We start from the raw sequence: 24,696 nt of genomic DNA, 5'->3' as shown, positions 1-24,696 counted from the left end.
TACTTGGGTGATGGAATCAGTCATACCCTAAACCTCAGCATCATGCAATATACCCAGGTAACAACCTGCACATGTACCCATGAATCTAAAATAAGAGTTCAAATTATTTTTGAAAAAAGGAAATATTTTTTGAGTACTTAGTATGTACTAGGTACTGTTTGAAAGGCTTTGCTTATATTAATACTCGTTTAACCACTCCATTAAGTAAATATTCCTATTTATCCTGTTTTGTAGATAAGGAAAGTGAGACAGAGAGGAATTTAGTAAATTGCTCCTAAGTTCACACAGCAGAATGAAAGGTTATTTATTATACATTTATTGTTAAAACAAACTAAGAGAGTTAGTTTGGAAAAGAAAGGAATATTCCAAAGAGATAAAATCTATATGACTTACCACCATGTAAATCAGTTTAGACTTAGAGACCTTTAACTACAGGGCATTCAATAAGAAATTTCAGCCTGCCATCTCTCTCTGGAATAATATGTGTGTATTTTTATCTGCTCAAGTGTTACATTGCCTCTTTTCGTAGGAGAAAACCAATTTGTGAAGCATAGTATTTGTCCTTGGTCCCAGAAAGAGAAACACATGATTTTTAGTAGAAACAAGAATTTTAAATAACTTTTTTTTCCTAAGAAGGTATAAATCATATTAAAATCCTATATTTGTATAAGTATAAATATGCAGTATTTTACTTAACTATTTGCTGAACAGTAATTTGAAGAATTTAATAAAATTCCGAAGCTAAGATTTATGACCTCCCCCAAATAAGCTATAGTTTATTTTACATCCTATTCAAATGGCTTTCAACAGCAGTTATCATTTAGCTTCTTAATTGTTATAGCCTAGTTGCTCAAATTACTTAATAAAAGTATTTAAAGACCATAAACTGTAAGAAGATGTAAAGAGAAATGGAAATAATTCATTCTATTCCTATTTAGAAAACATTCTAGAAGGTGATATGGGGCATAGGGACTCACATTATGGAAATTTTTTAAACAATGTGTTTTTTTATCAATTTGTTTTGCAGCGCAAGACTCACCAGTTTTTTGTAAAATCTTTTACTACTCCTACCAAGTGTCATCAGTGTACCTCTTTGATGGTGGGTTTAATAAGACAGGGCTGTTCATGTGAAGGTAAGAACAAAAAGGAAAGAAAATGTGACTTCACTATCTAAATTGTAATCAAATAACTTCATTCTCTTTCAAAGGTATGTAAATGTTTGTTTTACTTAATCATTTGCTTTTTTGCATAACAGGAATGGAAATAATCTATGTTGTCTGTTAAATGTTAGAGAAACTAGACAAGTGTATGCTAGAAATATTTTTTAGGGTATATATATTTAAATATGTTTCATTTGTCTTTGTTACTTGAGTAAATTTGTAGTGCCCACCAAAAAACATTAACATATACGACAGAAGACATACAAGTTATCCTTGAACCTATTCATTGAAATTTAACCTTGTTTAATTTATTAAAGAAATTGTTATTGAGAAGTAGGCAATGTGAGTACCTTTTCAGAAATATTAAATTTCTGCCACTATGCCTGAAAGATATTTTATTACTGTATTAATAGCAGAGGTTTTTATTCTCTACCATCCATGATTTATTCATTACATATTTATGTAGTGCCCACTGTACTTCTAGGTACTGGGGACATAAAAGTGGATCGGGTAAAGGTATAGATCCTACCCTCATAGAGCGCATATTCTGAGTGATGAAGGAAAGAGGTTCAGGGGTTATGTGAACAGAAAATAAAGTATATTTATTTGTTTGGGCATTGTTTTATTTTTCCTAGGACCTCTGAAGTGAAAATGATTTAAATTATAATGGAATATATTATTTCTTTTTGAATGTTTCACAAGAATACTTTTTTTAAAAAATCAAATGAAGTTTGTCACTACGGCACTACCTTATATGAGGGGACTTCACAAAGCTTGTGGAAATGTAGAATTTAAAGATAAAAATAAGGAATATAAACTTTATTTTTTAACATGAGCTCCATCAAGTTCAAGACAATTTTATAAGCAATTATACCACACATTTAATCCATCCCTAAAGAACAGAGGGTCCTGGGAGATTGTAACCATGTTAATACAGTCTGCTTTACATTATTAACCGAAGAAAGTTGGGTGCCCTTAAAGACTTTTTAAAATTCAGAAACAAAAAGAAGTCAGAGGGAACCAAATTAGGGCCCTAAGGTGGATGCCTAATGATTTCCCATGGAAATACTCACAAAATTCTGTTTGATGAGAGGAATGAGCAGGAGGAGAATTTTCATGGTGGAGAAGAACTCTGGTGGAGCTTTTCCCAGGTGTTTTTCTTCTAAAGGTTTGGCTGCATTTCTCAAAACACTCTCATAATAAAGAAATGCTATCATTCTTTGGCTCTCCAGAAAGCCAACAGCAAAATACCTCAAGCATCCCAAAAAACGGTTGCCATGACCTTTGCTTTTGACTGGTCCACTTTTGCTGCGACTGGACCATTTCCCTCTTGGTAGCCATTGCTTTGATTGTGCTTTCTCTTTGAGACCATGCTGGTAAAGCCATGTTGCATCTCCTACTACACTTCTTCAAAGAAATGCTTCAGGATCTTGATCCTATTTGTTTAAAACTTCCCTTGAACATTCTGCAGCTGATCTGGATGCAGTGGTTTTGACACCCAACAAGTGGGAAGTTTGCTGACATTCATTTTCAGTCAGAATTGTGTAAGCTGAACCAGTTGAGATGCCTGTGGTATTGGCTGTTGTTTGTGATGTTACTCATCAGTCCTCTTCAGACAGGGCATGAACAAGATTTTTTCCTTACAAATTAATGTGGATGGTCTGCTACTATAGGTTTCATCTTTGACATCATTTTTCCCTTCTTAAACTGAGTTATCCATTTGTAAACTGCTGATTTCTTTTCTTTTTTTCTTTTTTTTTTGAGATGGTGTTTCACTCTTGTCCCTCAGGCTGAAATGCAGTGGTGCAATCTCAGCTCACTGCAACCTCCGCCTCCCGGGTTCAAGCGATTCTCCTGCCTCAGCCTCCTGAGTAGCTGGGGTTACAGGCACCTACCGCCATGCCCAGCAAATTCTTTGTGTGTGTGTTTGGTAGAGACGGGGTTTCACCATGTTGGGCCGGCTTGTCTCGAACTTGTGACCTCAGGTGATCCACCCACCTTGGCCTCCCAAAGTGCTGGGATTACAGGCATGAGCCACCGTGACCGTCTTGATTTCTTTAAAGCATTTGTATTTGTCTTTTCTCACACTGCTAATGAAGACATACCCAAGACTGGGTAATTTGTAAAGGAAAAAGGTTTAATTGACTCAGTTCCACATGACTGGGGAGGCCTCACAATCATGGTTCATGATTCAGTTACCTCCCACTGTGTCTCTCCCATGACACGTGGGAATGATGGAAGCTACAATCCAAGATGAGATTTAGGTGGAAACACAGCCAAACCATAGGAATTGTCCCCATAAACTTTTTGTAAAGCACCAATTATTTCACCGTTCTTCTACTCAAGCTTCATTGTAAATTTTATGTTTGTTCTTACTTAATTTTAGCAGGATTCATGTTGCTCTTATAGGGGCTCTTTTCAGATTGATGTCTCATTCTTAGTGCCTCAAGCTAGATCCTTTTCAGACTTATTATAACAAGTTAGTATGCATTTATTTTGGTGCAAAAGAAAATTTTAAATCCATGCATAGTTTTTTCTTTTTTTAAGACAGAGTCGTGCTCTGTCACCCAGGCTAGAGTACAGTGGCACAATCTCAGCTCACTGCAACCTCTGCCTCTCGAGTTCAAGCAGTTCAAGCCTCAGCCTCCCAAGTAGCTGGGACTACAGGTGTGTGCCACCATGCCCAGCTAATTTTTGTATTTTTAGTAGAGACAGGGTTTCACCATATTGGCCAGGCTGTTAACTCCTGGCCTCATGATCTGCCTGCCTCAGCCTCCCAAAGTGCTGGGATTACAGGCATGAGCCACTGCGCCTGGCCTAGTTTTTTCATAATACACATTTTCTATGAACTATCTGAAGATCTCTATTGATTTATCTTATGAAAAAGATAAGAAAATAGTTGCTAACTCAAATTCTAATACTAGTTGCCATTTCCTGTCTCTTCTGCTGTTAGGATGGGAAGGGACCCTAAGGGAAATGTAGTCAATCCCCATCAGATGCATGTGTTTCCTTTATAATATACTTGCAGTTAGCCTATATCTGAGTACTTTGAGTAAGAGGGAAATTAATAACATGTTAAGGCAGTGCATTCTGTTTGATTAGTTCTCACAGCTAAAGTGAAATATCAAGATTATATAACTAGTTCATTAGATACATGTGTTTAAAGCCAAATAAAATGTTCAGGGTTGAGAAAGCAGAGATTTAAGAGTGATGAGTATATTCAGTTATAGACATGAATGACATCCACGAAGCACATGTAGATTGAGAAGTGAGCAAGTACATGAGTCTCATACATAGATAAGGGAAGGCAACAGTAAAAGATAGCCAAGTAAGCTGAGAAGGAATAGCCTATATCATTGACTAGGAAGTGTGACTGAAGCCAAAGGAGAAAATGTGTAGTTTTCAAGCTTTGCTTCACTTTGGAACTTTGCCAGTACTGGTATGTCATTTCAATATTTGTTTATTAGAAAGAATCCTAGCCAGCTACCTCGCTTTAAGTCCCATGTCATTTTTATGCATCACAATTGTTTGTAATTCATAGTAGGAATTTTTGAGGTCTTCTCAGACTGTCTTCTCTTCTAGAGTCATTTGCTGTGAAATTGTGCCTGTCTTTTCTTTAGACCCTTTGAAGCCTACTTTATGAAGCTATGGGGACTCATGAGACTGTCCCTAGCGTTTGTCTGCCAGGCTTTTGTAAATGTTACAATAATGTGATTACAGCTTCTAAAAATTCCTGTCATGTTCCTTTCCTTGTGGTTGGTTGGAATTAGATCCAGTATAGGTACTTATTTTGTTGCTTCCACTGCCATTTGCTTATAAGTAAAACAAATCATAACTTGCTGGACACTCCACTTAAAAGTGAATTGAAGCTGTGTGATGGCTCATGCCTGTAGTCCCAACTACTCAGGAGGCTGAGACAAGAGGATCGTTTTGAGGCCAACCTGGGCAACATAGCAAGACCCTCTCTTTAATAAATAAATAAAGTCAGTTGAGACATTTGGATCATTTTTGTCATCTTGCCTCTCTGCTGGTTTCACAATATCCATCAGTGATTTGTAGTCCATTTCCCCATGTGCTTGTATTTCCACAATGATACCCATTTAGTTCCTCTTTTAATCTTTCCCCAGTAGTCTCCTGGATCCATCCTCTGAGTAGAAATTGCCTAAATAAATTATCTTAGTCTATAACCTGTCCCAACAAACTGTTTATTTTAAATATTTTAACCTTTCTCACCTGACCAAGTCTCAGTGAAACTTGTAAGTTTATGTATTATCTTCTCTTCGAATCTCAGGTTTACCGTGTGAGTATCAAATAACAATATCATGACAGTATTGTTAGTAGTTAGGTATGCAGACTGCCTGGGTGAATTCTAACACTGCCAAATACATGCTGTGACCCTGGGTAAGTCATACTTTAACGTAGAGATGGTAACTGTACCTCTTTTAGATTGTTATAGAAAAATAAAAAGCACTCCATAAAGTTAACTACTGTGTATTGTTATTTTAGTAGTAGTTTAAATATATATAATAATAACTCCTAAAATTTACCCTTAACTTGTACTTTTTCAGTCATTGAAAAACTCCATTTTCAAGGATTGGTAGGGTTTGCCAAACCAAAGATGTCACGTAGCTTAATGCCCACTAATGACCCTCGCAAGAGAAATTTCAAGGCAGATACCAAGTTGTAGTGGTATGAAGAGCTAAAAAGAACTTGAGAAACCACTCTTTTAGGAAATTTAAATCTGTCATTTTAGTCGCTAGGTTAGATGCTTTTTCTATTTGATCACTAATGTCAACACAGAACAACAGTGTTACAAATAATTTTTAAATATTTACTATTCCTCATTAAAATTGTCGTTGATAAGCAAATGAATCAGCTACCCAAATGATAAAACTGTTATTTAAAATAAAATTGGAGATAAGCATTCATCTAACATAGCATCTTGTATGCAGTGTCAGTGAATTTTCTTTTTGTTAAAATGAATTTTTATCAAATATTTCTTTTTTTCCCTCCAAAAGTGTGTGGATTCTCGTGCCATATAACTTGTGTAAACAAAGCTCCAACCACTTGTCCGGTTCCTCCTGAACAGACAAAAGGTCCCCTGGGTATAGATCCTCAGAAAGGAATAGGAACAGCATATGAAGGTCATGTCAGAGTAAGTATGATTAGGTTGGGTTTAGATTAACCTTTTAAGATTTATTAATGAATTAAAATCAAATCCGGTTATTTTAAGAGCATAGTTCTTGATGGAAAATTAAATAAATAAAATTAATCTAATAGTTTTATTTCATGTAGAATAATGATTTGAAAACAAAAACCTAGCTTTTACTTGGAAATAAGTTATAAAATATCTCAAGCTTTTCCATATTATTCCTATCTTGTGATAAAATCTTCATAAAGGAGTTTGTAGCACCTGGTCTTGCAAGAGAGATGTGATATGGTTATGAATTAGGAGATATTATCAAAGCATAGTCTTGTTATCTTGGGTAATATTTACAGTGTAAGCTGAATTTCATCTTACTACCAAGTTTGACTTTTATGCTATTTAGAAAGAAACCCATGAATGTTATTTTAATGAAATACTAGTGAAAGTTAAAATAGTACCATTAAAATGTTCTCAGAATAAAAAGTCATTCGGTATTTGAAGAATGTGTTCTCACATTTTCTCATAGCTTAATGATATGTGTCCTCTGTGCTACTTTATGAACCAGAATAGCAGACTTATAAAATGTGTACATTAAAAAAAAAAAAAAAATGTGTACATTATCTGTAGGTCTTTACCTTGCAATTACATATGTAATTTAAGGGATATTTTCATTTGAGTTATTTTGGTTGTTTGTTTGTCTGTCTGTCTAAAACAAAACTAAGATTCCTAAGCCAGCTGGAGTGAAGAAAGGATGGCAAAGAGCATTGGCTGTAGTGTGTGACTTCAAAGTATTTCTGTACGATATTGCTGAAGGAAAAGCATCTCAACCCAGTGTAGTTATTAGTCAAGTGATTGACATGAGGTAAGACTTTGAAGGTAAAATTATTTGTATCATTGCAACATAGGAATTTTAAAGTTTGTTATTTTTTAAAATTGTGTTGCATGGTTTATTTAAATGATCTAATTTCATGTTTTCTAATTTGCTAATATTGCTATAGTAACAGAATTGAAAATAGGAAGTAAGGTGTATTTATAGGACAGGATAGTATGTGTGTTGAGTGTGTGGGGCTAGGAGTTAAGGAAAAAGAAATTGGTGTTTGAGTCCAGAAGACCTGTGTAAACTTTGCTGGGGTAATGGAAGCCTATTGTGTGAAGTTTCTATCATCCCATCACTTAAAGGTTTAGAGCATCATTTCAATGTGAGGAAAGAAAATAAAAATAGGAAAAGCTCCTGGAAAACATAATCAGTAAACATTTAAGTAAGCATAGCCCTCAAACATTTCTGGTCTCATTTTTTAGATTCTTCCCGTTTTCCTTAGTGCTCTCTCCTTTACCTTTTCTCCTAATTCCAGGCACTGCCCTTGAGTGATCATATTTACTCACAGCTTCAGCCATCACCTCTGAATTGATGATTCCCAGACTTCTATCTCCAGTTCAGATATATCCATACATTGCTCAAAACCAGAATTTCTAGCTATGACTCACATTGGCACTTCACACCAGCATCTCAAACACATTATCTTCCTCTACAAATGTGGACTGTGATGGGATAGATGCAAGAAATATTGGCAAGAAAAATCTGATAAAACCTACTAAGGGACTGAATATAGATAGGGAGAAGAATAAAAAATAGGACTAAGGTGTCAAGTCTGTGAGACTAAGGGAATCATGATATCAACAACAAAATTAAGGGAATCACAAGAAATTATTGTGGAGGAAATATGTTTTAGATGCTGAAGGAACAACAAAATGTAAGATGAGCTGGGTTGAGGGCACTTAAGATTTATTGTGGGAGGCAAGAGGGTGCACTGGAGGCTCCAGAGACCTACTAGGGTTCAAATCTCAGTTCTACGTGTATGCTTACTGGCTTTGTGACTGTGGGAAAGCCAAAAATGATTTCTAGCTCTTGTATAATATGCCACTAGGAAGTTATTCTTGATAAATTATTTGGGGCACTATTAATTACAGTAGGGGAAAATTAAATTTTTAAAAAATTAAATTTGGGTGTTTGGTGCAGTTAAACTTTGGATATTGCTTCGTATGTGTTATTTGGATACACACCCAAACCACACACATAGCCACATATACTAACTTTTAATGCTTTGCTTTTCATTCAGGGATGAAGAATTTTCTGTGAGTTCAGTCTTAGCCTCGGATGTTATCCATGCAAGTCGAAAAGATATACCCTGTATATTTAGAGTAAGTGTGTATGCTATAATTTGATTGCTGAATTACGTGTTTTCAATGACTATATTTTACCTCCCTATATAAATCATAAACTCACTATAAGTAGAACCAATCTTTATATTCCTTTACATATTCCATGTCATCCAGTACTTGAAAGTATAGAAAATTGGTGCTAAGTAAGTATTTAATTAGTGAAAGACCTGGAGAAAGCTTCAATACATGGCTTATAAAATATGCTGGTAGATAATATTTTTTAGTTCCGATTCAATTTTCAAATAAATACTACCGCATGGAAAATTGGCTAAGTGTGAGGTTTCTCAAGTTTTTTAAAAAATAAAAGTCTCTCTTTGAAAATTAATGTGTTTGTTGCTTAATGCTTTGTAACAACCATTCCAAAACTTAGTAGCTTAAACCAACAATGATTTATTATTTTTCACTATTCTTTGGGTTAGCTGTACCTTCTTGTGGTGTCAGCTAGTGTCACTCATGTGACTGCATTCAGCTCATTTTGGGCCAGAACATCTAATGACCTTGCTCTTACATCTGGGTGCTGACTGTTAGCTGGGTGATCTCAGTTCTCCTCTTTGTGAACTCTCTCCATGTGGTCTCTGGTCATCAGGTAGGCTGGCTGAGCCCCCAGTGGCTGGCTTCTAAGAGAACAAAAGAAGCTGCCAGGCCCTTTGAGGACTAGGTCTAAAACAGGTATAATAACCCTACTGCTTTCTGTTGGTCAAAGCAAGTCCTGAGGTCAGCCCAGATTTAAGGGGAGGGGAAATAGACTTCACCTCGTGATGAGAAGAATAGAATTCCTTAGGAGGACTTGTTGGTAGCCATCTTTGGAGGTTATTGCCACAATGCAATCTTGAGTTGGTAAATTAAGACAATAGAGGTTAAAAAAAAAAAAAGACTACTGCCCAATTGTTATGCCTATTTGCCTATATTTGTCTATGAATCTTGCACCTAAGGAAGATCAGGCAAAAAGTTTACTTAGTCTCTGAGTTCCCAGACCGACAGCTATTTATTTTCTTCCCTGCCACCAAGGGAGCCTACAGAGGCCCCCTTATCTATAACTGATTTTCATAGTGCAGTTTTATTGTCACTGCTACTTAATAATGAATTCTTAAAGGAATTCATATATGTAAATTTTAAAACTGCTTTGATAGTATTGTTTATATAATGATAAACTTTAAATACTAATTCAAATGATAAAATCTTAATGATGATGTGAGTTGTGAAATAACAGAATGTATTACTGAGCACTTCTGACTTCTTAAAACAAGTTGCAAGTCAGTATAGCGTAGCGCTTAAGATCATGGGCACCAGAGTTCTAGTTGTGTGTCGTTGGCGAAATTACTTAATTGCCTTGTATCACAGTTTTTTCATATATAAAATAAGGATATAAAGGCATTACATCCTATCTCATGACGATGTTAACAGAGTTAAATGAGGTAATACTAGTAAAGTATTTAGATCTACCTGGTGCTCGGTATTTACTCAATAAATGTCAGATGTTGTTGTTGTTATATATGAGTATATTTAATGCCTCTTTAGTGATAGTGTTTGGCACTTTTATAGAAGGAAAATGAAAATAATACAAACATTTCAAATGGTATCTGTCACTTTTGCTTTGTCATGTATTCTAGTGCTAAAACTAGTTATTCCAATTAGGAAAAGCTAAACTCCAGTAGAGTTATCATTTAATGAATGCTCATTTTATTGGTGAATGCTAGGCAGACTAATATAATCATGAAACTAGCATAAAGGGTGCCTGTTTTCTAATATCATGAATATTGATTAAATTGTTCTAGGTCACAGCTTCCCAGCTCTCAGCATCTAATAACAAGTGTTCAATCCTGATGCTAGCAGACAGTGAGAATGAGAAGAGTAAGTGGGTGGGAGTGCTGAGTGAATTGCACAAGATTTTGAAGAAAAACAAATTCAGAGACCGCTCAGTCTATGTTCCCAAAGAGGCTTATGACAGCACTCTACCCCTCATTAAAACAACCCAGGCAGCTGCAATAATAGGTATGAATTTATAATATTTATTATATTATTATAATTGTTTACTAATCTACCTTGAGAACAGGGATTGGCTTTCATCTAGGAATCCCCAGTGTCCAACATACTGTGCATTGTATCACAAATGCTCAGTAAGTGTTTATTGAATGAATGAGACCTATATGAGATCTTTGTTTTTCAGTAAACAGGAGTATAAGCACACTTTCAAAGTGCCTTTTTCCCTGAAAAAAACAACGTGCTAAACATTAGTTCAACCAATCTATTTTCTGCTTGTGTGATTTAGAGCAAGTTAGTTTCTTAGAGTTTAATACATAAAATATAGATGGTAATTACCTGCTAAGGTTATTGGGAAGTTTAAATAAGATGGAATACATAACAGACAGACTGCCTTGCATAAAAGAAATGCCCCATAGCTGGGCACGGTGGCTTATGCTTGTAATCCCAGCACTTTGGGAGCCCAAGGCGGGCGAATCACGAGGTCAGGAGTTCAAGACCAGCCTAACCAATATGGTGAAACCCCATCTCTACTAAAAATGCCAAAAAAAATTAGCTGAGCATGGTGGTGCACACATGTAGTCCCAGCTACTGGGCGAGCTGAGGCAGGAGAATCACTTGAACCCGGGAGGTGGAAGTTGCAGTGAGCCGAGATCATACCTGCGCACCCTACCCTGGACAACAGAGCAAGACTCCATCTCAAAACAAACAAAAAAAAGAAATTCCTTTAACAAATGGTAGCTTCTGTGTCGGGAGGTTTACATTTTTGCTGTATTCTTATATATGCATCCAATTCTTTTGTTACTTTCCATAAATACTGAAAAGTTTAATGAGTAGGGTTAAAATACCATTCAAAATTTTTCCCTCCCCAAACAGGAAGTGTAGAACTAGACCTAGGGTACTAACAACCTAGGTTTTTCATTTTGTTTCATCATTTATTAAACAAACATTTACTTCTTTTTTTAGGTATTCATATGGATTACTTTTTAATAATTATTCTATTTTAGAAGACATGAGAGATTTACCAGTATAATCTGAAAAGAAATAGTGTAAACCATTATTGTAATTTATTTCCATTTTTTGCACTAAATGTTCTTATCATCTGTTTTATTAGCATCACATGTTTTTTTTCCTGACAAAAATCTTTCATATTCATGTCTTACATAGATCATGAAAGGATTGCTTTGGGAAATGAAGAAGGGTTATTTGTTGTACATGTCACCAAAGATGGTAAGAGAAAACTTTTTTTTTTTTTTTTTGGAGTAATTTTAAATCATGTGTTAAAAAAATTTGAACTCTAGATTCTAAATTCTACAAGGAGCAGGATTTGCTCTTACTTATCCTGTGATTAAAATTTTCCAGACCTAAGTTGATATGTTTATAAATTAAAAGATTAGTTTTAAATTTCTATAATCCCCCTGAGGTTTAAAACTTCAAATGTGCATTGTCTTCTTGTACCATTTTATTTAACAGTTCTGTATGAACTCACATTGCATTTCTTTTTTTTCTTTTTTCTTTTTGAGATGGAGTTTCGCTCTTGTTGCCCAGGCTGGAGTGCAGTAGCACCATCTTGGCTCACCGCAACCTCCACCTCCCAGGTTCAAGCAATTCTCCTGCCTCAGCCTCCTGAGTAGCTGGGATTACAGGCATGTGCCACCATTCCCAGCTAATTTTGTATTTTTAGTAGAGACGGGGTTTCTCCATGTTGGTCAGACTGGTTTCGACCTCAGGTGTGAACCACCCGGCTCGGTGTCCCAGAGTGCTGGGATGACAGGCATGAGCCATCACGCCCAGCCCAGATTGCATTTCTAAAGATGGAACATGAAAAAAAAGTACAACTTGATTTTCCCATTGTTCTATTAGTACCAGAAGAGGCAATAACTATTAAAATGTATTTATTTGGAGGTTTTTCTTCTAGGGAAAAACTAAATGCTGGGTGAAATAAAGAGAGACCAATAAAACTTGGTATTCATAAATGCGACATTCTAAGTTTTATATTTATATCAACTTAGATCATGGGAAAACAATACATTTAAGACAATGCATTGTTACCCATATAAATACCTTCTGAAAAATGAGTTCTCTGCTTTTAAAAATGGGAATTCCATGGTGACATTCCCTAGAATTTAGCGCCAGTAAAAAAGTTTTCCTTGAAAATTTGGCATACTTTTACGCAAGAATCCTTTGGGGTTTGACTTGGCTGCCAGAAATCTCAGGACTCAATACATACTATAGGTGAGTTAAATTCTCTTATGATGGGTTTGATTATCTTTCGTTTTCCCTTTGACTTCTGATCTCTTATTCTTCTGTGTGTGCATCTGTAAGTTGACTTATATCCTTTTGAGTATAACTGGGATATGATTAATCATTAAAACTTTTTCATTCGATTTATTATTCTTTCTGTGTTTAGAAATTATTAGAGTTGGTGACAATAAGAAGATTCATCAGATTGAACTCATTCCAAATGATCAGCTTGTTGCTGTGATCTCAGGACGAAATCGTCATGTACGACTTTTTCCTATGTCAGCTTTGGATGGGCGAGAGACTGATTTTTACAAGCTGGCAGAAACTAAAGGGTGTCAAACCATAGCATCTGGAAAGGTGCGCCATGGAGCTCTCACATGCCTGTGTGTGGCTATGAAAAGACAGGTCCTCTGTTATGAACTATTTCAGAGCAAGACCCGTCACAGAAAATTTAAGGAAATTCAAGTCCCGTATAATGTCCAGTGGATGGCAATCTTCAGTGAACAGCTCTGTGTGGGATTCCAGTCAGGATTTCTAAGATACCCCTTGAATGGAGAAGGAAGTCCATACAGTATGCTCCATTTAAATGACCATACGCTATCATTTATTGCACATCAACCAATGGATGCTATCTGCGCAGTTGAGATCTCCAGTAAAGAATATCTGCTGTGTTTTAACAGCATTGGGATATACACTGACTGCCAGGGCCGAAGATCTAGACAACAGGAATTGATGTGGCCAGCAAATCCTTCCTCTTGTTGTAAGATTCTCTTTCTTATGGCTGTCTTATCTTTATGTCTCTTTCCTTCCTTTCCCTTCCACGTCATCTCACAAATGTTGTCATTATTAATAACCGTGTTTGAAAAAGTCATTCTCAATGCTGTTCCTCAGTATCGATTATGTTGTTTATGTAAAAACCATGTGTAGTTAGGCCTAGGCAAACAGGGCCAGCATTAACATGCACTTAATTTAAATGAAACCTCTTTCCGTGCAATATTTCACTAAGATGGATTTTTTACCCCATGTCATATTTTGAAATAATCCTGAACTATTATCTCATGGTCCCCCAAAATATGGTGCTTGTAAGCTTCAGTGTCTCACAGAACTTATTCTGGAGAAGTAGTTACTAAGTGAATTATTTGATCAGGTATATTAAGGTATGATGTAGCATCTACAAGAGGTGTTTCTTTCGGTTTTCCATTTTTATCTAGATGGGTAAATACTTATAATTGCTTATTTTGCCCCTTCAAGAAATATTAAGACATGATAAATTATTAAGTACTTTTTGTGTGTGTGAGAGATGAAGTCTGTTGCTCATTCACCCAGGTTAGAGTATAGTGGTATCATCATAACCCACTGCAGTCTCCAACTCCTGGGCTGAAGCAGTCCTCCTCCTTCAGCCTCCCGAGTAGCTGGAACAACAGGTGCACACCACCATGCCCAGCTTATGTTTTTATTTTTATTTATTTGTTTATTTTGAGACGGAGTCTCACTCTTTTGCCAGGCTGGAGTGCAATGGCACGATCCCAGCTCACTGCAACCTCCGCCTCCCAGGTTAAGCATTTCTCTGCCTCAGCCTCCCAAGTAGCTGGGATTAGAGGCGCATACCACCATGCCCGGCTACTTTTTTGTATTTTTAGTAGAGACGGAGTTTCACCATCTTGGCCAGGCTGGTTTTGAACTCCTGATCTCATGATCCTCCTGCCTCAGCCTCCCAAAGTGCTGAGATTACAGGCGTGAGCCACTGCGCCTGCCATGTTTTTATTTTTATTTTTATTTTTGTAGAGATGGTCTCATTAGTTGTTCAGGCTGGTCTCAAATTCTTGGCCTCAAGCAGTCCTCCCAACTTGGCCTCCCAAAGCACTGAGATTACAGGCTTGAATCACCACACCCAGCCTTATCGAATACTTTTAATTAGAGAATACTTTGGTTATTGAATAATAATCCAGTTATTGAGTATGTGCCATTGAGTATGAGTTACAGCAATGAGTAAAATAAATAGAGTCTTAGCACCACAGAGCATGGGGTGCAGTGGAAAAGATTCGTGATAAAGCAAGTAGTTGCAGTGGAGTGTAAGTGTTATGATAGCAGAAGTGCAGAGTTCTGTAGAAGCACATAGGAGAAGTATTTCATCCAAACTTTTGTTTTTAATGCAAAATACTTGAGCATGTTAAAATGTTGAAGGGAAAATCCCTTAGGGAACTACCTGGAAAAGTTGTCTATATAGGAAATAGAGTAAGACCCCCAAGAAGGCCAGAGAGGACAAAATTCAGAAGACAGGCGCAAGGATTACTTGGGGGCAGGAGGAGTGAAAGCTCTTCAATTGAAACAAGATAGGAGAAGGAGTAATGTATATATGTTTTTTTATATATGTATAAATATTAGGTTGCTTTTTTTTGGATTTTTTTTAAATTTATTATACTTCAAGCTCTAGGGTACATGTGCAAATCGTGCAGGTTTGTTAACATAGTTATACATGTGCCATGATGATGGTTTGCTGCATTCATTGCCCTGTCATCTACATTAGGTATTCTCCTAATGCTATCCCTCCCCAATCTCCCCACCTCCTGCTATTCCTCCCCTAGACCCCCACCCCCCAGGCCCCAGTGTGCGATGTTCCCCTCCCTGTGTCCGTGTGTTCTCATTGTTCAACACCCACTTATGAGTGAGAACATGTGGTGTCTGGTTTTCTGTTCTTCTATAAGTATATATTAAGCATCTACCCTATTCATGTAACTGTGCTACAGTGCTTTATTATACATTCTTAACTGGGACTAGAACTTTACCTGAAGATTTCTCTGCTTTCTAAGTTTGATTCGATGTCAGTAACTTAACTACTTTAGGAATCAAATACTGTAAATATAATGAAATTTCTTTATAGAACTCATGTTGGGCAAGGAAATAGTATACCCCTGGTGTTTACAGAATCCTTCTATATTATAATGGCTGTATGATCTGAACCATGGTATGTCAGTTCTTCATTTGTAATATATGTTCTGTTTGCTTCAAAAATGTTTTGATGTGGCTACTAAATGATAGCCACATAGGATTTGGGTGGGATTCTGTTCTACGGTTATTTAGTGTAGACCTTTAAAAATGTTTGGAGTTTAATAGTTAAAAGTCATCCGCAAGCTGTCTCCTCCTTTCCTTCTCCCAGGTTACAACGCACCATATCTCTCGGTGTACAGTGAAAATGCAGTTGATATCTTTGATGTGAACTCCATGGAATGGATTCAGACTCTTCCTCTCAAAAAGGTAATTTAACATTAAAATGTGAGCTAAGCCAACTGAGTGTAAGTGAAAACACTAAATTACTACATAGTAATTTTTTTTAAATTAACTCAGCATTTTCTGGCATCTGTAATTGGCAGTTTGGGACTTAGCTAAGAGTAAGAAAATAGAAAAAAACTCAAGTTGGTTAATTTCCTTATGCATATCTAAAACCATACTAATCTTACTATATTTGGTTTATGCAAAGTATGATTGTTATTATTATGAACAACTAGAATATATCCTACAACCTAAAATAAAATGTCATTGTTATCCTCCACTTTTGGATTAAGGAGCTCTGAAGAAATACATCATTATTATGAATTATAATTGTTATTTACCCAGTGTTTAATCCTGTGAGGACAGATTTCACAGGCTAGAAATTGATTAAACTTGAGGAACCAAAACTCTTTAAGTGTCTCATGATTGAAAAACAAAGGTTTCATATTTTCCTAATAAAACATAACATTTTTCTTAATACGTAATCCAATGTTTCCATAACAAAGAGAATTTTTACAAGCATAGACCCGCTAGTTTGCAAAAATGAAGAGCAGTAGTTTTATATAGATCGATATAATGTATATTTAGCATATATGATTAGTTGGGGGGCACGGTTTAGAGAATAGGTGATTTTTTTTTTTTTTTTTTTGAGCTCTCACTTTGTCATCTAGGTTGGAGCACAGTGGCACAATTTCAGCTCACTGCAGCCTTCACCTCCTGGGTTCAAGCGATACTCCCACCTCTGCCCCCTGAGTAGTTGGGACTACAGGTGTACACCACCACACCCTGCTCATTTTTGTGTGTTTAGTAGAGATCGAGTTTTACCATGTTGAACAGGTTAGCCTCAAACTTCTGAACTCAAGTGATCCACCCACCTTGACGTCCCAAAGTGCTGGGATTACAGGCATGAGCCACTACACCCAGCCCTGTTTTTTATTTTTATCATGTAATTTTTGCAATATATGTGAAAGAATAGATAGATGGCCTTTGTGAAGCATAGTAATAAACTGATCACTCATGAACCTACCTCCTAACCTGAGAATCAGAACATCACTTATATAACTGCAAACTGCATCATGTTGTGCTTATCCTTCGTTTGCTTTTCTTAAAATACAGAATATTTGCATATTTAAGTATTCTTAAACAATATATCTTTCAGTTTTGCTTTGTTATGAACTTTATAAAAATGTTATAATATATAGTCATTTTCTATCTTGCTTTCTTTACTCATCTGCTAAGTTTCATTCATTCATGTTGTTACATATACCATAGTTTATAGCTTTTCAATACTATAAAATATTCTGTTGGGTGAATTTATCACTGTTTATTCTGTGATTGGTAGACATTGAATTATTTACTAGCTTTTCCAATTGTGGTTTTCCTGCATATGTTTTTTGGAATATGTTTCTAGGAGTTTAAGTCATATACCTAAAAGCAGAACTGATAGGACATAGGGAGTTCAGTTATTCAGCTTTATGAGATAGTGTCATATTATTTTCCAAAGTATTGTACCAACTGATACTCCCATCAACAGCATAAAGGAATTCTGATTCACATTCTAGTACTTTCCATTGTCACAATTTATAGGTTTTGTAAATGGGTACAAAGTAGCATCTCATTGACATTTCAATTTACATGTCCCTAATTAACTGTGTAGTTGAAAGTCTTTTTGTATGTTTATTCATCATTTATATTTCCTCTTCCATGAAGTGCCTGGTCATGTTTTTTGCTCATTTTGCTATTGGATTGGCCATAGTTTTGTTATTTATTGGAATTCTTTATACATTGTGGTTACTGGTTAATAATGGATATGTAAATCTTTTTCTTCTTTGTGACCTATTTATTCATTTGTATTTGGCTGAACAGAAGTTACTAATTTTAATGTAGTTAAATATATCTTTCTTATCCTTTATGTTTTTCTTTTTTCTCTTGTTTAAGCAACTTTTTCCTACCTTAAGGTCATAAGATACATTCTGTTCTCCTCCAAACATTTTCCTTTTTAAAAAAAATCTTTTTGAAATGTATATATTCAACCTCCAAACTTTGTAAAGCTTAGCCTATTACATTTATGTTCTTAATCCATTTGGAATTGATGCTTTTGTGTATGGTGTGAAGTAGAGATTTGATTTTATTGGTTCCATATAACCAGTTGCTCAATCACTATTTACTGGCAGTGCCTCCTTTCCCCAGTGATCTACCCATCCATCTCCATCATATGTATGCATTCAGTTTTTAATAGTAAAAATTCATAAATCAGCTTTGGAGATGTCTTCTTAGTATAACTATTAGGTCATTAATTGCTTTAAAAAGTCTAAGGTTTAAATGTATTTCTACTTATTCATTCGCCTAGGATAGACATCTTTGTAAGTTTGTTTGTTTAAATTAGATAGTATTATACCTTTCCAATCAGAATTATTAACTGGAATTGATTCGCAATTGATTTTTCTGAGAGGACTGTATTTTGAAGTAGATAAATGAGAAATCTTAATAAGTTGTGCTTTATAAGCACAGCAAAAGTTGTATGATTTAATTTTTAAAGGTTTTGTTGAAATACTGTGTTTTTTTAATTTTAGGTTCGACCTTTAAACAATGAAGGATCATTAAATCTTTTAGGGTTGGAGACCATTAGATTAATATATTTCAAAAATAAGATGGCAGGTAAGAAAATATGTATATATTCATAGGGATAGCTTCATTGGAAGTATTATTTCTAAGCTGACTGCCCAAGGTCACATGAATAATGAGTGCCCAAGTCCAGATTTCATCACAGGTATATCTTACTCCAAGTCTGTGATGTTGGCCACTATCCTGGTCTTAATATATTAAAATAAATTACTGAGCCAAAAGTGATTCTGTTTAAGTCATTCTGTATTTGATTGACTTATCTTGTTATTTTTCTGTGGAGTACCTGGGTAAGTAGAGAAATTGTAGCTGATTATATCTTCTGTATTTCCAATATTGTAGAACCTAACCAAAATTTGTAACATTCAAATTATAAACACTCACCTAGAGTTGAAGAATATGTCTTCAGGAACATGTCTCCTGCCACAGTGTACAGGGCCTAGCACTTCGGAAGGGGTGATGTCAAAATAGAAAGATGCAGGAAAGAGAGGAGAATCATGGCAGTGCCCAGAATCAGGAGAGGGAATGGAGACCCAGAGTGTTACAGACAGGAGGGAGGATATTTGGTCAGTGACCAAAATATTGAGGTGAGACTGTCACTCATGTCGTTACATACCACACATAAAATTGCAGGGAGACTGTCCACCTAGAATTAAATGTTGTTTGCCAGAGTGTGTCCAAATAGTTAAAATCTCACTTTTATCAAATATTATTATAGTGTCCTCTTCCATATAATAAAGTCATTTTCATGTCATAGCAGCAAATTTCTATAGAACAAAATTTGTAAATTTCTGATCTCTTGTGGCAGGTCTGTTAGCAAAGATGTACTTACAGTACATTATGTATTTAAAATAATTTTTTTTTTTTTTTTGAGATGGAGTCTCACTCTGTTCCCCAGGCTGTAGTGCCGTGACACAATCTGACTCAACCTCTGCCTCCCAGATTCAAGTGACCCTCCCACCTCAGCTTTCCCAGTAGCTAGGATTATAGGTGTGCGACACCATACCCAGCTAATTTATTTTTTTTTTTTTTTAGTGGAGATGGAGTTTCACCATGTTAGCCAGGCTGGTCTTGAACTCCTGACCTCAAATGATCCACCCACCTCAGCCTCCCAAAGTACTGGGATTATAGGCCTAAGCCATCATGCCCAGCCAGTATTTAGAATAATTTAAGTAGATTTAAATGTAAGTAAAATTATTGGCCTCAAGAAAACACATTAAAACTTTTAGACCCATTATTTTGGGGTAGTGAAATTATTATCTTAATGCTTTTCTCCCACCTACCCCATATTCCTCCAATAAATTTTTCTTTTCTACCATCAAAAAGATTCATCAGAAGTTTTGTGTGTGTGTGTGTGTGTGTGTGTGATTATTTTTGTTTTTTTGGTTTTATTTTGTTGGTTTGTTTTTGTGTTATAAGTACTGGAGTACACAAAATTGCTTGATTTCTGGTTCAGTGCCTTGGTACCTTCTCTTGGAACCAGAGGTTTCCTGGTGAACATGCTGGTGAAACAGCAGAAGTCTATGCTAAGAGGATATTCCGTTATGACTTAGAAAAGGATATTCAGGTTTTAGAAGTGATTCTCATTCAGAGATGGATATCTCATGAAGTTAATGAAATGTAAGCTTTAGATTCTTCATTTCCAAGACCTGTACTTAGTTTTATATAGGCATACCTCATTTTATTGTGCGCCACTTTATCGTGTTCCACGGATACTACATTTTTTTTACAAATCGCAGGTTTATGGCAGTGCTGCCCCCAGTAAGTTCATCAGTGCCACTTTTCCAACAGCATGTGTTGATTTCATATCTCTTTCACATTTTGGTAATTATTGCAATATTTAAAACTTTTTCACTATTGTTCTGTCTGTTATGGTGACCTGTGATCAGTGATCCAAATTTGAGGTTATTGTAATTGTTTTGGGGTGCCACACACCATGTCCAAATAAGATGCCAAACTTAATTGATTAATGTGTGTGTTCTGACTTTTCCATCAAGCAGCTGTTCCCTGGTCTCCCTCCCTCTCTTTGGGCCTCCCTATTCCCTGAGAACCAACAGAAGTGAAAATAGGCCAATTAATAACCCTGCAATAGACTCTTAAGTGTTCAACTAAAAAGAAGAGTTGCACATCTCTTACTGTAAATCAAAAGCTAGAAATGATTCAACTTAATGAGGAAAGCATGTTGAAAGTCAAAATAGGCTGCAAGCGAGGCTTCTTGCACCAGTTAGCCAAGTCATGAGTGCGAAGGAAAAGTTCTTGAAAGAAATTAAAAGTGCTACTACAGAGAACACAAGAATGATAAGAAAGTGAAACAACCTCACTGGTGTTGCAGAGAAAGTTTTAGTGGTCTGGATAGACTATCAGCCACAACACTCCCTTAAGCTAAAGCCTAATCCAGAGCAAAGCTGTCTCTCCGATTCTGTAAAAGCTGAGAGCAGTCAGGAAGCTGCAGTAGAAAAGTCTGAAGCTAGCAGAGTTTGGCTCATATGACTTAAGAAAGAAGCCATTTCTGTAACGTAAGAGTGCAAGGTGAAACAGCAAATGCTGATGTATAAGCTGCAGCAATTGATCCAGAAGACATAGCTAAGATAATTGATGAAGGTGGCTACACGAACAATACATATTCAGTTTAGATAAAACAGACTTCTATAGGAAGAAGATGCCATCTAGGGCTTTCATAGCTAGAGAGAAGTCAATGCCTGGCTTCAAAGAACAGGCTGACTCTTGTTGGGATTAATGTAGTTATAGCTTTAAGTTGAAGTCAGTGCTCACTTACCATTCAAAAAAATCCTAGGCCCTTAAGAATTAACCGTAACCCTACTCTGCCTATATTTTATAAGCGACAGATTCTTACCTTTTGTAAAGGAAGGGTAGTGGGAGCACAACTCCTTTTTACTCCATATCTCATAGATTGAAAGTTGCAGGAAATTTTTTTTATTATATAAAGATAGTTGTGGGCCGGGCGCTGGGGCTCAAGCCTGTAATCCCAGCACTTTGGGAGGCCGAGGCAGGTGGATCATGAGGTCAAGAGATCGAGACCATCCTGGTCAACATGGTGAAACCCCGTCTCTACTAAAAAATACAAAAAATTAGCTGGGCATGGTGGTGCGTGCCTGTAATCCCAGCTACTCAGGAGGCTGAGGCAGGAGAATTGCCTGAACCTAGGAGGCGGAGGTTGCAGTGAGCCGAGATCATGCCATTGCACTCCAGCCTGGGTAACAAGAACGAAACTCCGTCTCTAAAGAAAAAGATAGTTGTATTGTTATTTACACAAATAGCTTACCATTTACGCCTGATTACTGTTTAGGGTAACAATAGTAGCTTTTTAACAACACCCTAAGCCATTAAAATCAATACCTAGAGGGAGAGAAAATACAGTATTGAGATACCAGGGTGGCATGGCTGAGCAGAGTGACAGGACACCAAGACAACTACAGTTTTCTTCAAGTAAAATTATGTCACACTATGTTTATAGTCAAGTAAAAGTGAAAGTATATTTTGTAAGCTATGTTTACTTTCAGCATGTTATCTGTTTACATAGGTTCTGTTAAATCTTACTTACTGTGATTATCAGCACAACATTCAAAAACCAGAATTGCATATGCTTGTATTAGTAATCAATGTTTGTACTGTCTTGGAGACTAATAGATAAAAAGCATTTTAGCAGTTTAAAGAACATCATTATTGTTTGTATTTTTTTTTTTTTAACAGAAGGGGATGAACTGGTAGTTCCTGAAACATCAGATAATAGTCGGAAACAAATGGTTAGAAATCTTAACAATAAGCGGCGTTATTCCTTCAGAGTTCCAGAAGAGGAAAGGATGCAGCAGAGGAGGTAGATACTTAACCTGTACTATCATCCATGCATGCTCGTACCATCTGAAGGGCTACTTGGTGATGATACTGTATTTGATTTGGAAGGAAAATTGGGTGTCTGAAAATCTCATTCATCTGTGGTGTCAAAAACCAGTAATGAATGTAACTTCTCAATGTCACTTTAATTAATATTCTCAAAGTTGTGAGTATGTACCAGATTAAGGACCTTATTTTTATTCACTTCTGTATGTATATGGAATAGTCATATTTTTGTATTGTGTACCTCTTCTACAATATAAGCATAGAACATAGCTATGCATACAAGTTTACTGTATTTGTAAGTTCAGACTACTCTCTTCATGAGCAAACAGAAGTAGGAGTGTAGTATTTACAGTTACATATAAAATCATTTCTGAAGTGTTATTAATCATTTTTAAAGACATAAAATGTTCACAATTATATGTAAAATAGAGTAGAGCTTCTTTGATGTCTTAAGTATTTAAAAGGACTCTCTCTACTTTTCTACCTAAAATCATAAGATCCTTTATTTAAAATGTAAAACAAAACATTTTTAGGAAGTAAATTTTTAATTGAGTATATTCTGTTACTCTAATTTTATTCTTATTAATGTGATTTAACAGTTTTTATTAAGAATATTAAGTATGCTTAATTTTTTTATAAATGATGTAAATTTGGGAACAGTGTCTAAGCAGATGCTTTGTGTTACAGGGAGATGCTACGAGATCCAGAAATGAGAAATAAATTAATTTCTAATCCAACTAATTTTAACCACATAGCACACATGGGTCCTGGAGATGGAATACAGATCCTGAAAGACCTTCCCATGGTAAGAGGAATTAAGAGTGAATGTAAAAAAGGGCCAGGAGGAGAGGAATGTAAATATGTAGGCTTAAATATATACATAGACTTCAAAGGATATGTGAATGTAATGAGGAAATGTTTCTCTCAGTCTACCACAATATGTCTAATATGTATGATGACATACCTGATGAACAAAACACAAAATTTAGATGTCTGTCAGAAGCCAAGCAAATCAAGTTCTTATTTAGCTCCATATTGGAGAATTTCTCCCATGCCTAGATTTACTATTGTTGGTGGAAGAAACTACCAGATTTGGAGAGGTGTTCTATACCAAGTTTGGAATGTGGTTGCCAACTCACTAAAATTTCACTACGTTTTAGCAAATCAGTACAGATATTTGGCCTACTCTTCCCCACCTCCAACCCTGAGAGAACTACATTAGCTTCGTCATTAGTGGTCACATCACTCTGATAATTGTGAAACTAAATCTTTTTCCTTTGCCCAGTTACAACATGTCACCGGATCAGTTGTACATGAAAAAAATATAACATAGGCTGGGTGTGGTGGCTCATGCCTGTAATCCCAGCACTTTGGGAGGCCAAGGCATGAGGATTGCTTGAGGCCAGGAGTTCAAGACCAGCCCAGGCAACATAACAAGACCCCATTTCTTTTTTTTTTTTTTTTTTTTTTTTGAGATGGACTCTCGCTTTGTCACCCAGGCTAGAGTGCAACAGCATGATCTCGGCTGCAACATCCGCCTCCCAGGTTCAAGAGATTCTCCTGCCACAGCCTCCTGAGTAGCTGGGATTACAGGTGCCCACCACTACACCCAGCTAATTCTTGTATTTTTAGTAAAGACAGGGTTTCACCATGTTGGTCGGGCTGGTGTTGAACTCCTGACCTCGTGATCTACCCGTCTCTGCCTCCCAAAGTGCTGGGATTACAGATTTGAGCCACCGCACCCAGCCAAGATCCATTTCTATCACGACATTAGCTGGGCATGGTGATGCATGCCTGTAGTCCTAGTTTCCCAGGAGCCTGAGGTGAGAGGATTACTTGAGCCCAGGAGATTGAGACTGCAGGGAGCTATGATTGCCTTTGCATTGGGCAACAGAGCAAGACCCTATCTCAAAAAAAGAAAATAAGTACAGCATTGGAGAACTATTGTGTATTAAAAATATGAAGATTAGGCTCTCAGACTTGTCATGTTTAAGTTAAGAATATTAGTGGAATTGTCCAGGCTCTGTACATTTCAGTACCATAGTTGTCTCAGCATACTATTAAAATTTTAAAATGACACTTTTGATTGGTAGTGATAGGTGCTAAATTTTGCACAGAATTTTAAGTATAATTTATATTTCCTGGCAATTTGGGAGATGATTTGTGAATCTTGACCCAATTGCTCTCTAAGGAAAT

The 24,696-nt window shown here is 36.2% G+C and overlaps 1 protein-coding gene across 19 annotated transcripts in view; it reads left to right on the top strand.

Annotated features, from left to right (window-relative positions):
* The window catches only part of CDC42BPA (CDC42 binding protein kinase alpha), a 327,338-nt gene that overhangs the window by 280,023 nt on the left and 22,619 nt on the right, over positions 1-24,696 (top strand). For all 19 annotated transcript variants that reach the window (XM_032289464.1, XM_032289476.1, XM_032289477.1 and 16 more), the window contains 11 exons: positions 1,028-1,133; positions 6,179-6,315; positions 7,029-7,168; positions 8,424-8,505; positions 10,302-10,518; positions 11,674-11,736; positions 12,917-13,510; positions 15,908-16,005; positions 18,594-18,678; positions 22,354-22,477; positions 23,188-23,305. In XM_032289464.1, coding sequence (XP_032145355.1) covers positions 1,028-1,133; positions 6,179-6,315; positions 7,029-7,168; positions 8,424-8,505; positions 10,302-10,518; positions 11,674-11,736; positions 12,917-13,510; positions 15,908-16,005; positions 18,594-18,678; positions 22,354-22,477; positions 23,188-23,305 — 1,764 coding nt within the window. The remainder of the gene's footprint in view (positions 1-1,027; positions 1,134-6,178; positions 6,316-7,028; positions 7,169-8,423; positions 8,506-10,301; positions 10,519-11,673; positions 11,737-12,916; positions 13,511-15,907; positions 16,006-18,593; positions 18,679-22,353; positions 22,478-23,187; positions 23,306-24,696) is intronic.

This window comes from Sapajus apella, unplaced genomic scaffold (genome assembly GCF_009761245.1).
Source record: "Sapajus apella isolate SASKATOON/1434 unplaced genomic scaffold, GSC_monkey_1.0 scaffold22, whole genome shotgun sequence".
In the NCBI taxonomy this organism is placed as follows: Eukaryota; Metazoa; Chordata; class Mammalia; order Primates; family Cebidae; genus Sapajus; species Sapajus apella.
Note: the sequence above shows the minus strand (reverse complement) of the source record. Positions and strands in the feature narration are given on the sequence as shown.